The sequence below is a fragment of the Brassica napus genome, chromosome C1, assembly GCF_020379485.1.
Source record: "Brassica napus cultivar Da-Ae chromosome C1, Da-Ae, whole genome shotgun sequence".
NCBI classification, from domain to species: Eukaryota; Viridiplantae; Streptophyta; class Magnoliopsida; order Brassicales; family Brassicaceae; genus Brassica; species Brassica napus.
In genome coordinates, this window is record NC_063444.1 from 18,073,876 (window position 1) to 18,093,279 (window position 19,404).

The 19,404-nt window shown below is 34.4% G+C and overlaps 1 protein-coding gene and 1 pseudogene across 1 annotated transcript; both read right to left on the reverse strand.

Moving 5' to 3' along the window:
- Window positions 1–335: 335 nt before the first annotated feature.
- LOC106393166 lies at window positions 336–2,504 on the reverse strand. The gene has a single exon (XM_022693985.2). It carries the CDS (start codon window positions 2,411–2,413, stop codon window positions 458–460), a length of 1,956 nt encoding a protein of 651 aa, XP_022549706.2. The 5' UTR covers window positions 2,414–2,504; the 3' UTR covers window positions 336–457.
- A 4,766-nt stretch (window positions 2,505–7,270) lies between these two features.
- On the reverse strand, window positions 7,271–9,512 carry LOC106393168 (annotated as a pseudogene).
- Window positions 9,513–19,404: the final 9,892 nt, after the last annotated feature.

Below are 19,404 nucleotides of genomic sequence, written 5' to 3' on the forward strand. Positions count from 1 at the left end.
CGTAACACTTTTCCTAACTAACAATTTGAGTCAGTGCAATTCATGTTTCTCTGTGATAAATCCAAAAGCTTATAATTTTCTCACATTGTAACCAAACTCATTGTTTACTAGTTTTTATTGGATTTCCTATTTTCATCATTTTATTTTATACCACAAAACAGCTCCATATTTCATGTTTTAATCTGATCATATTCCTCGTATCCCAAATACATGGTTTCGTTTATCTTAGAGCAACCAAGCTCGATCATGTTCATTAATATGAAAACCATACTTTTAGTTTAGTTTTATTTAAGATTATCTTAAATTTCCTCTTAAGGCTTATTAGACGAACTGTAGATGAGAAAGATTATTTGGTAACAAAATACATTCCCGGAAATAACGACTTTTTATGATAAAATATTTTGAAAACACATTTATTTTTTCGTCTCCTCTAATATAAGATATAAAATAATTAATACTATATTGACAATTCATATAATGGAGTCATTTTGTGGAAATATTTTTGCCGAAAACATTGTAAAGAACAAAGAGTGTCCATGCCTAGAGGAGAAGAACACTTCAACATGTAGGGAAAGTGGCAGCGAGAATGACATACAGCACAAACTAACCTGGTCATATGAATGTTGCGTATCACCTCCAATTTGATTGGTTCAGCGTCGACTATTTGCTTTAGACTAATTAAGTCTCCGAGTGTACATTTGATATGAAATGTAATGCAACACTCATCACATCTATAGAACCATTTCTCTGAATTTAGTTCTTCCTCGCAAATTTCACACAAGTATTGGTCGCTCGGGTTTTTGCCGTAGCATAGAAACAGAAAATGATTCTTATCATATTTGTGTTTCACCTTATTTGGTAAGAATGGACATTTAATGTCCAGAAAATATCCGCACTCCTGGCAGCTCAAAATGAAAGTTGCCTCATCTCCACAAGCCTTACAAGTTTTATTGCCTGTAAAGTCGATGTACAATGGATGATGAGGATGGCTTTCATGAAAGAAAGGTTCGGATATAGAACCGCATCGCATATCAAGAGTTATATCATCCTTAGTTATGTACCGAAAACCCTGAAAGAAGTGTTGACAAACTTCACAAAGCCCTAATATTGTTTCCATTTTGTCACATGGGAATAGAGTAATATCCATCTTGTAGAAGGAATCTATTTTCTTTTTAGGGAGATGGGCACATTTCTGATGAAGAATATAATTATCACACTCTGTGCAACTGTAGAATGGGCCACAAAATACAGGATATACACATGCTTCACAAACTATGGCTTCAACATCAGCATCACTTTCTTCATTGAGCTTCAAAACATGGTTTTGGTGACTGGAATGCTTTATAAGTCCCTCTTCAACCACCTCGTATGACTTAAGCTCGATATTAGTTTCTGATATACCTTCAAGTTCAATCCCATCCCAAATCCCGAACTTTGTGGCACATCTTAGATGAACTGCAAAATCTTGACACTTCGGACAAGAATAAGCTCCACACGTCCATTTTATCTCTTTTTGACACACTCCACATTCCCAATCATCAGAATCAAGATAATGATTGTAATAAATGCGGTGGTCATGATGATTGATCTTTATGACTTGTGGTTTATCAACACAATTTCTATGGATCATGAAATTGCATTGAGGACACACATAAGGATTTGGGTCATCATCCATTCCACAAGCATTACAAACAAAACTTCTTTGCGGCATAAGAATGATTGGATGCTCATGAGCCTTAGGTTGGAGAAGACTGAAAGGAGGTGGATTCTTTACACAGTTGATATCCACGCTGAAGTTGCAAACTGAACAATGATAAAACACGTTATGAAGCTTGTTACCACACAAGCAACAATTTTCACCGGTGCGATTTGGAACACGCGTGAAACGCTTGAGAGGGTGTTGAGGATGGCAAGAATAGTTGATCTCTGATATGGATTCGGCACAATCTTGGTGAAAACTCAAATCACATAAATTACATACAAAAGGAAACCGGTCATCAAGTACTTGACATAGATGACAAGTAAAGCTAACCATCTCAGGAACAAGGGATAATAGATGCTCATGGATCTTTGAATCTCCAATCTCTTTCTTAACTTCTTTTTTTACGCATATCAAATCGATGGCAAAATCACATATAGAACAATAATAATACATTTTTGGCAAATTAATTCTACAAAGTTTGCATTCTTGTTGCACATTATTGTTTTTTGCACATACCTTAATTTTCAAAGAATGTTGTGGATGATAGAGGTTGCAAATCTCTAGGCTAGAATTAGCACACTCTTTGTGAAAGAAGATTCCAGAACGAAAACAACGATAACCATCACCATAGTAGTTTTCACCAAGACTGCAACCATCGCATTTTAGCCCGCGAGTTGGATATAATGCATAAACTTTCTTAAGTATTTCCATAGATGATATAAATATATGTTTTTAATTAATTAGTATTTTCTAGAGTTTTCTTACATTTGGTTTATGAATGATGAGAGCTTTCTTTATATATGCATACGCTCAAGTAGTTTAAAATATAATACTAAGATATGACCACTATATTATATTATTCTTTGTTTACATGAAAATTATACTCAAAGAATTTTGCTTGTGTTGACATTGATCATCATGATTTGTAAGACGCAAAGAATAAATTCTAGTAAGGTAACTATTTATTCTTAACTTATCAAGGAAAACAAACTATTATCATTTGACCATTTTTCGGGATGGAAGGAATGCCAAATGTGCATCATATTCTTTTTAAGAGTATATTTACACTCAAGTTATTCTTTGCTTATCTGTACAGATGTCAATCATGGACCTGACCCGTAAAGGACTGTCGCGGACAGTATTGGACCGGGATTTTATAGGTCCGCAAATTAGTAGGCCTCGCGGGACGGGTTGTTGCGAGACTGGGATTTTTCGGGATGGGCCGAAGCAGGCCATGCGGGATTACAAAACCCGTATTTTTTTCTTCTTAATTTCTTATTTTACTTTAAAAAAAAGAGAGTGAGAAGAAGGTGATTCGTGTGACTTTCCCTGAAAAAATGAAACGACGATGACGATTCGAGCTCTGGAGATTACGATTCGAGCTCCGGCGGGCCTGACCCGCCGTGATCCGCTTGAAGACAATCCTGCTGCGGTCCAGGACGTGACGGGACGGGACTGCCTGTTTGCCATCTCCATTTATCTGACAAAGAGAACATTCTGATTTCAAAATGGGTTTCTAACATAGGGGAGTTAAGACTCGGCAAAAATCAAAATTCGAAGAACTGAACCAAATCCGATCCAGAAAATTAGTACCGAGCTCAGACCAAAATTGATTAATATCTGAACGAGTTTAAAAATTTTATATCTAGAGAACCAGAACTGAATCTGACCTGAACGGAAGTATTTGGGGTGCCCGAATGTGTCCAAAATACATTTATATACCTACATATATTTTAATTATTTTTAGATTTAATATTTAAAAATATCTAAAAATATAGTAGATATAAGTCTTCCAAAATAATTAAAAATATATACAAATACAAAAGTAAATGTCTAAAATAGTCAAACAATACTCAAAACACCAAAAATACTTGAAATATCTATTGATTTTCTATCCGAATATTCAAGCCAAACAAATTTATATGTTAAGTTTAGGTATTTTGGCATATCTTATTCAAATTTGTATGTAATATATATTTGTTTTTTTGGATTTTGAGAAATTTGAAGTGTATAATAAATTTAAATTTTTTAAAAATAATATAAACGGTTTATCCGAACCCGAACCAAACCCGAAAACATCCGAACACTAACCGAAATTTATAAATACCCGAATGAGGCTGAAAGTTTTAACCCCGAAAACCTGAAACCCGAATAGACGCGAACCGAACCCGAATGGATATCCGGACACCACCCCAACGGTAGTTATGATACAGAAAAATCAGTATCAAGCTATTAGGGCTAAATTATTTGGTTGCCATGAAAGGTAGAAATAAAGCCAATTATTATAATACTAGATTATAACCCACACATATAGAATTACTTATTATATGTTTACATATTTTTAAGTTATAAACACATGGAATAGAATTGTATTTTCTTTTATTCTTCTTCTTCTAAGTATTTAATTATAAATCAATTTTATTAAGTATTACATATTTATATTTATATGACTGTATAAGTTTTTTTCGTACTCACTGTTAAATTATGCAAAAAATTGCTTAAGTATTACATATTTATATGGTCGAGATTTGTATCGGACCTGCAAATTAAAAATAAAATAATAAATAATATATGGGTTCAATTTTTAATTAATATCGGATCCAATATATGATAGTAGTAAATTCTTAGCAGATCTACTCTAAACCGATTGACTTTGTTCTAGTTACACTTATATATTTAAGTATCTATAAAATAATTCAAACTTATAGAATTAAATATCAAATGTTAATCAATAGAAAACAATATAGGCTTTTTTCATATTAAGTTATAGTTAGTTAAATATCTCGGAAAGTAAAAAAGAAAATCTCAGGAAGTTTTCTATATTATTACAAGATAGATAGATATATAAAATTTGTATTCGGATATATTTTAGTAAGTAATATAAATTTAAACGTTTAAAAAGTTTTTAAGAACACATACCTATATATCAGCTATAAACTTATGTATTAAAGTTGACAATTTTTTTACATAGATAATTATTATTTGATTCACAATAGGAAACAATCAATTGATACCAGTGATACTAAAGCACATTATTGGTAACATTGTCTTTCATTTATATTTAGTATTTTAATCATTTCGGGCAAGTTCATAATGATGTACTTTAATATTTTCCTGTTGCAAAACATTAATGCAATAATTCATAGGATATTAATTATAGAACTTTGCCGTGTATAAATATACAATGGCAATCTTCGTAATTTTTCTAATAAGAGAATTTTTTTTTTTTTTTTTAATTTAGACTGTGAGAAGAGCTAAGGTGTTGATACGTCAGCATACTAAGCAATGTTACAACTTAAATATTTTAAAAAATTTTCCTAAAAATATATTTTTAGAAATAATTAAAAAACATATTTAAAATATATTTTTGATGATTTGATCAAAATAAAACCGTAAAAATATTTTTTTAATCAATTCAAGTATAATACATATCTCTTAAATTTTGAAATAAAATTATTTATAAATTTTAATATGGTATATAGTCAATTCAAAACATATTAAAATAAATATATATTTAGTATAAATATTAATTCAATGAAATTTTATAATCATATGATATAATGATCATTTGTATCTTGTTATATCAAAAATTTAAGTCAGTGACCACACAAAATTTCAATGTGAATCTTTAATTTTTTTAAAATTATATTCGTTTAAAATTTTTTAAATATATTAAATATGAAAAATCAAAATCTTAATTATTCAATAGTTTAATTTATTTTCACAATAGAAATTAAACAAAAAGAAGAGAATTCACAAATTGTTATCAAATCTTTATTATTCAAAATCATTAGCTATCATATATATTTTAGTCATATTAGGTAATTATGTAGCTTTAGTTTAAGGGAAGAAAGAAGAATAGTTTTATAAATTGCAAATTAATTTTATGGTTAATTGAATAAAAGTATAATTTATATTTAGATGAACCAGTCTATTTATCTATGAATTGTAAGAGTCATTCTAGTGATGACACATAGCAACACTCATATTAAGTAAATTCGTAGCTTTAGTTTAAGGAAAGAAAGAAGAATAATTTTATAAATTACAAATTAACTTTATGGTTAATTTAATAAAAGTTTAATTTATATTTAGATGAACTAACCTATTTCTCTAAGAATTGTAAGAGTCATTTTAGTGATGGCACATGGAAACACCCAAATGTTATAATGCTTCTCTTTTAATATATACGGGATAACTTTCACAACATTTTGTCTTATCTGATAAGAAGGTTTTTCGGCACGAAACCAATTTTCAAGGAAATCCAACTCAACAAGGAATCACTGAGGCTTGGATTTACTAGAAAATCCTCTCGGAGGAGGAAGTTATGAATTTTAAAAACCGAAGGTTCGCCAGCCCGTCCAGCTAGGAGTATCAGCCTTTAGAAGTGGATTTCAGCCCAGCCATGAAGTATCCTTTTTCAGAATCAATCCTGGGCTTCAATATGGATTTATTAGCTTTCCGGGAAGACCTAAATCAGAAGAATTGGTCAAGAAAATGCCAAGATGCAATCAATTTCCGAAAATCGGCCAAACCGACATTGTTTATGGAAAGTCTCCAACCAATTCAATTTGGTTCGACCCAGAGTTATCTATGGAAGCCATGAGATAATATCAACCATCCCGAAGACATCCCAGAAGTCCTTAGCTGCACCTGCATCTAGGGGATCAGGCGGATCTTCATTTACACCAACCTTCCATATTTGGCAGCATGTACACTTAATGCCTTAAAGGAGTTTCTTCAAGTTATCTCTCAAGACCATCGGCCATATTATCCATTAAGGCACTACAGGATCGTATCAGTGAGACTCCTAAACCTTGTAATCATTCAGGAGTTGTCCAGATACAAGATCATCCGAGTTTCCCCTTTTGAAAGCATAAATTGAGCTAACGGCTAGTTTTCATGGAGCCATCAAAGCCTTCTCATCCAAATCTTTTATTTCGTTTTTATTTGTTTCCTTATGTCATTTTATGACTGTTAGAGAGTACAAGTAGTCGAGCCTATACAGCTCAAGTTGTTTCTTCATTGTAAATTACGTTTGATCATTTTGAAAATAATAGAAAACAGTTTTTCTTTTAACAAAGTTGTGCATTCTTTGTTGTTATTTCTCTAGTTCTTTGTGTGTGATTTACTAAGTTCTAAAGAAGCCACGTCCAGAGAGTCTTGTGTGATTCAAGTCAACCTATTCGTCCATTGATTAAGAGAGTCAATCCCTATCCATCGATTCATTCCACCCACCGGCTTAGTTTGAGAGTATCATACGACCATCAAACTTAGTTCCATTGCATCCACAATTTCGACCATCCTTTCTATATTTCCATCATATTATTATTATATGTTTTGTTCTTATTTTAATTCATTTACATTTGTTTCAGGTTCATTTGGTTCAAACCGCTTTAAAACGGCTTCCATCGGCTCTTGTCGATTACTTGACCATTAAACAATCACCAGCCTGGTTCCTTCTTCAGCCAATTTGTGGGTTACCCCCCCCCCCCCCCCCCCCCCCGTGCATACAGCATCTTATCTAAGAGCAGCTTTCTCCATTCGGAAGCACAAGCACAATTATTAATGGTGCTAGAGAGGTCAGGTCATACTCTTCGAGCTATGATGAACTGAGACGACTCTTCTCCTTGCTTAGAAAGCGGGGACGAAAAAAGGCTGGTTGCTTTGCTAGGGGGTTAAAAACATTCGGAAATGACGTCAGCAGAGAAGCTGATAGACGAGAAAAAGAAAGAGCTCTGCCAAGTGCAAGGCTAACAAGAATGCCAAAGATTTAGCTGAGGGAAATCAGTGCGCTTCTTCTCATCTTTGTTTCTTAGAGGAGAGAATTTAGTTGGCCATTGCTTCGGGGCATCTAAGCGCACCCAGATCTGCAGCCTCGCTTCCAACCGCATTTTAGCTACCAGAGTCATTGAATACGAAAATCACGCTTAGCTTACTTCACTAGCAAAGCAGCACATCCCTTTACTCGAGACGACTTTTCAACTTTTTCTTTCTTTACGCCAATAAGAATGCATTCAATGGATGATTATTTTACTATTGGGGAATAATTGCCTCAACAGGAAAGAAGAGGGGCTATATCTCTATACTAATATAAAAGCGGGTCCTTTTACTCATTACTAGTTTTTTTAATATATGTGGATTAAAAAAAATTCTTAAAACATAAGTTATATTTACGTTAAAAAATTAATTGATAATCTACCATTCTATTATGTATGTACATGAAATATTAGAATTTTTATTATCTTGATGATTATAGTATTGTGTCAATGCGACGAAATTACGAAACTAGAGACACTAGTGCTATTTAGCAATAGAAACGATTGTAGCTTATTGTTGCTAAATAGAACAATTATGGTAACCACTAATCTCTAGCCAAGGTGTAGCTATTTAGCTACGGATCAATGAAATCCGTCTCTAGCTATATAGCATATTGTTATAGTTAGCTACAAATTTAGCTACAAAGTTAAAACTATGTGTTCTCTCGCTGTATTTGTAGCTAACAAAATTGGCTACAGAATTGTCTTTGCCAATCCGTAACTATTTTAATGAATTCTTGTAGTGTTTTTCCTTTGAAATTTCAAGATTATAGCAAATATCGGTAAAATAAAGACCGGGAAATCAGATTAAACCAGAAATAACATGAACCGTAAAGCTGAGAATTTAAAAACCGGTAAAGGCTTTCAATGTTTTGGAGAACAATAACTGAAAATAAATTACAAAGACAATGACAATTGGAAAAGGATACATTGTCTCATCCGACACAGAATCGGGATGCTGAGAATGTTATCAATGAGAAGAGGAGGCTTGATCACGCGCTGCATTAAGGCTCATGGCATGATCAGCATTGCAGTAAACAAAGCTCTTCTTACCAGTTCCTGTGGTAGTTTCCACCGTGGAGAATCCCAAGTAGTCTTCCTCACAATTCTTCTGGCAGATATTTGCCATGTACTTGAACATCTCCTTGTTCTAGTTCCATGGCTGGTCTACGTATTCTTTGATCAGCATCCACTATATAGCAAAAAAAAAACCATATACACAAGCTCAGGTGAGAGTAACTTTTAAATATTTTCTTGGCTCATCAACAACTGTGAGAAAAAGTTAGAAAGTTAATATTACATACCTTAGCTTCCAATATCTCAGATTTTTGTTCAATGATTTCGTAGGAGCTGTGGAGTTAAGGCACACAGGAAAAACAAATCCGATTTCTTGTTCAAAAATGCTTTGTGGCTTTGCCTACACGAGTAAAGAAAGAGTAAACCAAATCAGGAACTAATGGGATAAGCCAGATCAGATGTTTGCCAAGTCAATGAAAACATAATTCACCTGAAAGACAACAATTCCACAAAATCTGCAACGATCTGAAGTAAGAAAATCCCATGAAAAGAACACAAGTTTTAGAATAAAGTGGCAAGTAAAATAGTAAATAAAAGATCCTTAAATAGATTATTTTTATTGGAAAGCAAGCAAGGTACATACACCAGTTTCTTCTTCCACTTCCCTAGCTACTCCATCGCAAATATCCTCGCCCTGTGGATTTGGGAAAGTTCTCGTTAGAGGCAACCAAAAAAAAAAAACAATTAAAACTTCATTTCCAACATTCTCCTTTAATTTCAAACTTGATATCATCAGTCATCTTTCCAGGGACCAATGTTTTGCACTATATGTACTACTTACTAAGCTGACTAGCTATGTCGTCAAAATAACATTTTGTGGCGTAACATTAAATTGGGTTCACTCATTACTGTTCATCGAGAGTAAAAGAAATGTAAATCACCTCGTTGACGACTCCGGTAAGGAGTTTCCACACATTTTTATGGGATATTTACTAAAAACAACCCAAATATTCAAGTAAAACCTAAAAGTGTACTCCTCTTTCAGTCAAATGCAAAACTAACCTAAAAGAATAGTGAAAGTATTATTTAACCCTTATGACCAAACAAAAAAACAGAAATGTATTTTATGTTTCTATCATTCGAAAGTCTACAAGTAAAACAGAATTCTACAAATTCATAGACTTCGTACGAAGTCTATCTTATAGACTTAGTTTGTAATCTACACTCTAATTTGATCTAAAAATTTAATTTTAAAAATGTATAAAAATAATTATTGTGATATTTTCAACTAATCATCAATATAATGGATAATATGAACTAAATAAATTAAAATTTCATATAATTGAACAATTTTGAAGAATATATACTAATTTGGTTATCATGTGTTAGACAATGTTCATAGTTTAGAAACAAAAGGTTCTAACATGTTATGTCTTTTAGTGGTTGATTTTATAGGATTAGATTTTAGATTTTGTTTTTTTTTTGTTTTATTAACTTAAATCTGCATATTAATGTTTAGTAGTTTATATTTTGTATAATTGATACTTTTTGATTATCAAGCAAAACATTTAGGGTTTGAGATTTGTGGTTTAGGGTTTCGTAGACCTACAAAAAAGTCTATTTAGTTGGAGACGCCTTTTTCAGTCTATTTTATTGGTGTTTACATAAAATCTTTAATTTTAAATTAAATTTACAAATATATGAATAAGAATGTTAAGTCATATATTATAACTATTAAAAATAAGTAAACAAATTTGATAAATTATTTTTTAATTTTCGCAAATAATAAAGGGAAAGAAAAAAATCGTTGTAGACTTACAAAAAAGTCCACACATCAAATTTAACCTAACCGGATTTAACTAATATAATATTAACCTAATCGAATTTAAACCAAACTGTGGGAACCGAAATTCGCACTGTCAATTTCCGTTTAAATAAGGAAACTAGTAAAACCCTAATTTCTCAGAGGTCCCGGATATCTGCTAATACCACACGCCAAGCAATCAGAACACAATAATAACAACGATAAAGTATAAGAAATCGAAAAGAGAGCAAAGTGGATCTTATTCCGAATTCGCGTTTGAGCGTTACAACAAGGTAAGAGCCTGGGCTACGAGAGCTGTCGGCGAGAGTCCTAGTTCTAAACCCTAAGACGGTAATAACCTAGTTGAGTCGCAGCTCGAATAACAAAAAACGGAAATATGCCTAATTGCTCGAAGTGCTAAGTTTGCTCTGGGAAAAAGCCTCCTTATGCCTCTCGTCTAGAACTCCTTATATACTGGCTCCTAGATCGGTTTACGCTTTTTTTCTTCTACCCTTAAGCCGCCATAGCATAAAAATGGATATATTCCATTTTTTCCGATCTTCGTAATTATCTTCAAAATTTCGTATTTATCCGCGGAAACTTGACATTTATCTTTCCTCGCAAACCAAGCGCAAACCGTCATGCGGCTTATGGGCTGTTGGTTAAGAAATCGTAAGTTGGGCCTCAAGTCATGTCTTAGGTCCCTTTGGGCCGTCTTCTGGCTCGAAGCGTTTATTACGGCTTCTTTCGATAAAGAGTGAACTTCCCGCGTTTTTTACCGTAAAGCTTGATCGATGACTTAGAATGGCGGGAAACATGAAATGGGTAGGAGATAGCATCAAATGGTAGACGAGAATGCATGGACTAATATCGTATCGACGTTTCGGAAGAGCTCGGTCGCTACGTAGCGACCGAGCGGAATACGTGTTCGGTCGCTGTGTAGCGACCCTTTTCGAGCTATTGTCCGATGTCTCGTGTTTCCTCAGCAAAGCTTTTCGTAAGGAAGAATCTATTTCGAAAAATTATTTGTCGAAGAAGGTTTTTCGTTTTCTTCTTCGGGGATTTGGACGTTAACTTCGTCGTAACCGTTTTCGACCCTAACAACGGAGCGGACGAATGCTCAGTCGCTACATAGCGACCGAGCGGAACGAACGCTCGATCGCTACGTAGCGACCGAGCGGAACACGCGTTCGGTCGCTGTGTAGCGACCCTTTTTGAGCTCTTGTCCGATGTCTCGTGTTTCCTCCGCAAGCTTTTCGTAAGGAAGAATCTATTTCGAAAAAGTATTTGTCAAAGAAGGTTTTTCGTTTTCTTCTTCGGGGATTTGGACGTTAACTTCGTTGTAACTGTTTTCGACCCCAACAGTTAGCCCCCCAGCTCGTTAAGATCGTGGATTTCTAGTGAGATCCCAACGTGCGGTATGGCGAGTTCGGACGAGATTGGTGTATTTGGGCAAAGTTCGTGTCCGAAAATCCGCAAGTAAATAGTAATTTCTCATGCCTATAAGAAGGGAAGTAATTTCTTCACAATCTTTACACTTACTCATTCTCATAGAGAGGTTTCTTAAAAAATTATTTCATCTTTCTCTTTCTCTCTATCATTTCCTTCTTGATAAAAAAAAAAAGAAAAACACGAGATATCGAGTAAGAAGAAGAGTTCGAAAAAAGAATCTTTGCCCGCAAATGTTTCTGAAGAGCTTCGTGTACCAAAGATGGAATTCGTTCCACAAACAAATTATTTTATATAATTGACCAACCACTCTTCTTTTTAATATAAAACAAAACAAATTATTTTAACTGTATTTGCCCGTTCAAAAAGTTCTATAGAAACAGATTTACTGCAATTTCTCTTTATCCTCTCATTTAACTCCCAACTCATGCTTAGATACAAAACTAAGCATGAGTTTAGTGGGTTATAATGAATTATAATATATTATATTTGAGTTACAATTTTGAGTATCTCCTTAGAAAAATTAATAACTTAGTTAACTCAACATCAAACAAAATTCAGTGTCTTAAGAGCTGAGTTATTACTTTTGACTAGGAGCATTGCCCCCGCGCTTGCGCAGAGTTGTGGACAGAGTTCTTGTTTCATCTCAATATTTGTTAGGGTTATTGCATTTTGGGTTGATCATTGTTTTTCAAGTTTTTTATTGTTATAGGGTTAGAGTTGTGATGATGAACTATGTATGCACCGTTCTCCACTCATGAACGACTAAACTATGTTAGTAATGTGACTGATATAGTTCGTGGTGTTGCTTGCTGTGTCACTGAGACTTATTGTTTATTTGTCTTTTTAATTTGTTACTTGGTTGAGATTACATAAATTATATTAAGGTTGTTGAGAGTACCTTTTGTTTCTGGATATTTTTTTCTCCAGTTTAGTTGTGTAAGTGTGTGTATTAAGTAATAATTTTTTATATTCTTATTATGTTGGTTATATGTTTTTTATTTTTAAACTTGTTGCTTTTATCGGACCTTTAAAACAAATACACGAAGACTTGTAGAAATAACTATAAAATGAGTGACAATTAGTATTTGGGCTTTAATGGGTTTTAAACGAATATATTTATTTTTCGTAAGAAAATAATAGCATTGGCCTGTTGACATTGAGCATGTAAGCTATTTTCATAAGACAAGAGGAGTGAGCAGGTGGAAATGTTGTTGCCGCCTTTGTGTCTGTTGGGATTGTCTCTTGTATCTCCTGGTGTGGCTGTGTTTGTTTCTCTTTTAATGTAAACAAAAATCATTGTTAGTTGTATTTATCAGAGTTTGTAACTTACTCTACTTTTTTGTTTAGGTAATTTCACTGATTTTGGTTGTCGTCTTTGTCTTCTTCGTAAGCATCTGCAAAAGTAAGTTTGTAAATTGTTAAATAGCTGGCCGTGTAGTTTGTATTTTTTTAGCTGGCTCAATGTATGTGTCGTTGAATTTTAGTTGAGTTGATTGATTTTATATATTTTGAAGTTTATTTGTAAGATTAGACAAAAAGAGATGTGATCATTAATGATTCGTCTTTTTTTGGGATTCTAGTTTTTGGTGCTTTGATTGTTTGAGTAATCGTGGTTTCTTTTAAGTTGTAAAATAAAGATTTGTGTAAAATTAGATTGATAAGTAAGGGAGATAAATAGACGACCACAAATCTTGGGTAGAAAATATTTTTGATTATTGATGTTAGCACAATATAGACAGTAATATAAAGGGAATTATGTGTTGTTTGTTTCTTACGGATCAATGAGGAGACGGATAACGACTAGAGTTGTTTCTTTGGTGAGGTCAGAGCCCTGGACAGAACGGATTTGTCCAACCTTATCTACGAATTTAAATATCAGTTATGATATCGAAACATAATATAAACCCAGATGCAATATGATAACATACCTGGGAGTTCTAGGTTTGTATTCGCAATCACTTGGAGATTGTCGAACAGTCTAATCTTGACTGGAGATTGATCTCAGTTGCACTCATGATGACTACATCAATAATGGTTAGTGAGATGAAACGAATAAGGAATGTATGATCAGTTATTTTGTACATGCTTGAGCACCTAGCAACCTCAGAACGATCGACTTTCACAATGGAACCTGCTTTCAAGATGGCATGTAATGATTAGCACGTCCGACGGGAGTAAACCCATGAATCACAGAATCTGCAAATAATATTATTCAACAAAGAATCAGGAAATCAATTAAAACAATTATGTTAAATAAATATGATAGATCGAAGATTAACTTACCTTTTCATCAAGGAAGAGAACCGTGATTTCCAAAAACTCGTTGTTTTTCTTGAAGTTCAGGGAATCCTAGAAGCGGAGGAAGCCAAAGGCTATGCTCTGGCTACTACGACCAAGACGCAGAGACTCGAAGGTGGAGTGACGGACGCCGGGACGCCGGTTTGAGGAACTGGAGAGGCAGAGAGAAATATTTTCTAGAAGACGATTAAAGCTAAGAGGAATCAATTAGTTTTGTGAAGATGCAGATTGGGTCTGTAACTCGGACTTGTTTGAGACAATGATGAAAAGAACCCAAATTCATGTTAAACGACAACATTTTATAATATGGGAAAACTATAATTGTTGCAAACTTGAGTTTCTTCATATAACGTGATGAATCCCATTTAAAAATGAAACCCATAATATACTTGTAGGCCCGACCCTCAGAGGAAGCCGCAAAAGCAAGGGCTTCCGATCTTCATAAATATATATTAGGTTCGGTCATCAATGTACAAAGTATCATTTAGCTTAGTGGTATAAATGTTGGTGTTTATATCTCAATAACCCGTGCTCGAGCCATGTGCTTGACATTTTTCACACTTTTTAAAAGTGGAGCCCACAAAACGCTGACGTGGTGCGCTGAGGAGTGAGCAAAAACTCAACTATTATAATATAGATTTTGTGTTAGTTATCCCATGTTACTTTTGGATTTTTAACAACAAAAAAAAATTAATGCACCCAATTATTGTCTCGCGGTTAGCTTTTGTCAATTCATAAAAAACAAATTTGAAAAAAAGTTATTTACCTATTTAGGATATGACTGGTGTAACCGCAGCGGTTGCGGTTGCAGGAGTTCGCGGATGCGAGTGGTTGCAGTTTTAAGTTGTTTTAAGAGATTTGTATAACTGGTACTTCGGTTAAAAATTGGTGCATTTACAGGATACTAATGATTGGTTAACCACCAAATACAATAGTGGTTAAATAATAAATTAACAATATTTATATTTTATTTAATTATAAAAATATTAAACATCATAATATTATAATGGACATAAAATTTTATTTTTAAAATTTTATTTTAAAATTTTAAAAAATTATAGAAAATATTTTTATTATAAAATTTTACAATATAAATTAAAATATAATATATATATTGTAGTATATCTATTATTTCAATTCAAATTGTTATTTTATTTTTGTATTTATAGTGTTTTTTAAAAAGAAAAAGAAAAAAAAAATTTACCCTCCCGAAGTCACAAACGCTAGCTGAAACCATCTTTTGAATTTAAGAGATTTAGAGAGGTTTAGAACAGTTTGAGTGATTGTTTCAAAACGCCAACAACCGCCACCAACCGCAAAATCTGTGTTTGCGGATGGTAGCGGAGAAACCAGTAATGTCCTTACTCGAAAATGTTTTATAGACTATTATTTGCATTTGAAGTACTTAAAAATTATTCATTTAGTTGTAATTGCTAATTCAAATGGTAAATAAACCAAAATTATTCATATAGGTATCTTTTTGTTAGAATATACACAAAGTATATTTCCTTAATTTTAATTCTATCATTTAATATAATATAGTTTATTTTTGTAATCTATTTTATTGAATTTATAGTAAATATTAAATTCACTAAATAAATATATAGTTTCTACAATATAGTTTTTATTTTTATTTTTAAAATTGAAACTTTTATAAAACAACCAAAAACTGGAGTAAGGAATTCAATTACAAGCTTCGACTCAAACAAAATTTCCAAAATCAAACTTGAAGAACCCTAAGATAGGGAGGATCACTTTAGCTGGGTGTTGGATATGATCCGAGAAGGCAAACGGCACTTCTGGAACTGAGATGGATTGAAAGGATCGTCAAGAGATGCGGAATGACTCTTGATATACCCACGATCTAAGGCTAACCACCAAAGAAAGAATGAATGTGTTGGCTAACCACCAATCAACACACAAAGATGAATTGGCTGACCACCAAATCAACAAGCCGGTTCACACCAATGAACTAGCTAAAGAACTCTCTCTCTCACTCAGAGAAGAAACAAAATAAACAACCAAAACTGAACTTCTTTTATTCATCAAAGGAACTACATATTTATAGTGTTTTGTAGTCAAAGACAATTAAAGAAAATGTGGGAAAACAATGCATAGAAAATACAAATTTGACCAGATCTGAATTAATGAGTCAAAGACTCAGTCTTCCATGCAGATTGGTCAAAGATGGCCCTTCAGATAATGTCCAGGTTCATCCGAACCAGATGGATGCACGGGGTAACGATAAGGACGCTTGCGGGACTGTCCGGATGGTCCGCCGGATGAGAATGCATGTCCGTTTTTGGTTTCTTCACCACCCAAGCCAAGTCTGGCATGATCAACGTCAAGTCTGGCATGATCCAAGTCAAGTCTGGCATGATCTTTCTCAAGTCTGGAATGATCTTTCTCAAGTCTGGCATGATCTTTCTCAAGTCTGGCATGATCCAAGTCAAGTCTGGTACGGTGAAAAACATGAACCTCGGTTGAAATGTTCAGAACGTCCTGAACTCCATACTGAGCTGGTTCCATGTAATGATCCGTGGACTGCGGCACATCATTCCCTTCCTCTTCAAAAAGATTTGTCCTCAAATCTGAAACATTAAAAGGAAAAGGATTATAAGCAAAAGAACCATAATCAGAACGTTGCTCACCTTGAGTTTGGTCCGGTTTGTGAATGGAAGAAGATCTTTCTTTATGACCACAGTTTTGCTCTCCACTTGACCCTTCCTTCGGTTCATGTGCATAGTCATCAAAAATTGGTAAAGGGTCTTCCTTTTCTGGCTCGGTTTCAATTTTCTCCAAAGTCACCAACGATTTCTGTTTTTGGCACTTGTTGGCATAATGACCGATCCTATGGCATTTGAAGCACCTGGTAGAAAGAGCCTTGCTTGTGGTTTTCACAGCCTTGCTTTTATCAGAAGACAACACATTAGTTTTCAAATTAGAATTTGAAGGAGAAGAAGAATTAATTTGTTGTTTTGGTGCAGAAGAAGTGTTGGTGTTTCTCTTCTTTTTGAGTTGCCGGACAACATGAATCGCCTTATGCAACATCTTTTCCAAGCTGGCATAAGTCTGAAGCTCATTCTGATCAGACACATCACGGTTGCTTCTCTTGGCTTTGGTGAAGGGACGATCACCACTTCTGACCAACTTCTCATCATTGGACCTGTTTTGTCTCTTTCTTTGTTTCTGCACAAAATCAAATTCATTAGAAGCAAACAGTCTCTTGTCAAAAATCAATTGCTTCTTTTCAACAACAGTTTTAAAAGGAAAGTAGACATCATTTTGTAGTGGTTTTGATTTCTTGAGAAGTCCAAACATCCTGAAACACTTAACAAAGTTAGCAAATAAAAATCTTCACACTCTCAAAGTGTTTAGCTCACGATTTTTAGATGGTCACTCAAAGTTCTTTCACTGGTTCAAAGGATGATAGGCAGTCAAAATTCAGCAATCAAAACCCAAAACAAACTTTTGTGAGAAAAAAAAAGAAAAGGTAAGATGAAGAGATTTTTTTTTTAATATGGATCCGCCTTAACTGTCCTAAGGCTGGATTTCTCTTCAGCCAGCAGAGTTTCTCTTCCACCACTCCCCCCGGCTTTCTCTTCAGAAGTGATTCAAGCCAAATTTTTTTTTTTTTTTTTTAAATTTTTTTTTTTATAATAGGCGATCACAAGGGAGTAAAGGAACAGCCCGGATCCAAAAAAGAAATAAGAAAATGATGAAGAGATGAGAAGATGAAAAGAATAATGAAAACAAACCAGCCAAAGTGGCTCTGATACCAACTGAAGAACCCTAAGATAGGGAGGATCACTTTAGCTGGGTGTTGGATATGATCCGAGAAGGCAAACGACACTTCTGGAACTGAGATGGATTGAAAGGATATCGTCAAGAGATGCGGAATGACTCTTGATATACCCACGATCTAAGGCTAACCACCAAAGAAAGAATGAATGTGTTGGCTAACCACCAATCAACACACAAAGATGAATTGGCTGACCACCAAATCAACAAGCCGGTTCACACCAATGAACTAGCTAAAGAACTCTCTCTCTCACTCAGAGAAGAAACAAAATAAACAACCAAAACTAAACTTCTTTTATTCATCAAAGGAACTACATATTTATAGTGTTTTGTAGTCAAAGACAATTAAAGAAAATGTGGGAAAACAATGCATAGAAAATACAAATTTGACCAGATCTGAATTAATGAGTCAAAGACTCAGTCTTCCATGCAGATTGGTCAAAGATGGCCCTTCAGATAATGTCCAGGTTCATCCGAACCAGATGGATGCACGGGGTAACGATAAGGACTCTTGTGGGACTGTCCGGATGGTCCGCCGGATGAGAATGCATGTCCGTTTTTGGTTTCTTCACCACCCAAGTCAAGTCTGGCATGATCAACGTCAAGTCTGGCATGATCCAAGTCAAGTCTGGCATGATCTTTCTCAAGTCTGGAATGATCTTTCTCAAGTCTGGCATGATCTTTCTCAAGTCTGGCATGATCCAAGTCAAGTCTGGTACGGTGAAAAACATGAACCTCGGTTGAAATGTTCAGAACATCCTGAACTCCATGCTGAGCTGGTTCCATGTAATGATCCGTGGACTGCGGCACATCAAAACTACTCCTAACTAGTTTCGCTCGACCCATATCCTCGGCGTGTTCCACTAGCTCAGATTTATAATTCTCGAAAATTGAAAACCGTTCTCAGCCTTCAACGAGAATCACAGGAAGGAGAGATTCACCTCGTTTTCTCATATGTCGGGTTTTCCCGTGTCGTTTCCAGATAGCTGGCTTCTGATTATCTTATCTAAGCTTATAATATAATCCAACTTTGAAGTTAGAAACAACAAGAAGCAAGAGGTATTAAATTCCCTTACCAAAATACGAAGAAGAATGTCGACACCGAACTATACGCCCGCTACTGCTGGTGGAAAAGCAAGAAAAGAGTTGTTGTTGCTATCACTCCCTAACCTAAAAACCTCGAACAGACAAGTTAAGCTGCACCACCACACAACTCAAGTGAACTGATACGATGCTGGGATGTGAATATAGACTAAATGCAACACTGTGACGATCAACGACCAGGAACCACCATAAGACTTGAAGTCTTCGAGAACCAAAAGACAATTATCTGGCCTGCTAGCAATGAAGTCTGGTTTCCAATTCAAAACAATGAGAAACAGAGGCACAAGTCCATAAGAAAGACGAAACCTTCCCACAGAATAAAGGATAGGGAGACGCGCAGAGGAGTTCTGAAGTGAAGAAGAACCGCAAACTGCCACCGATGAGCCATAGACGACCCATGTAATTCAATT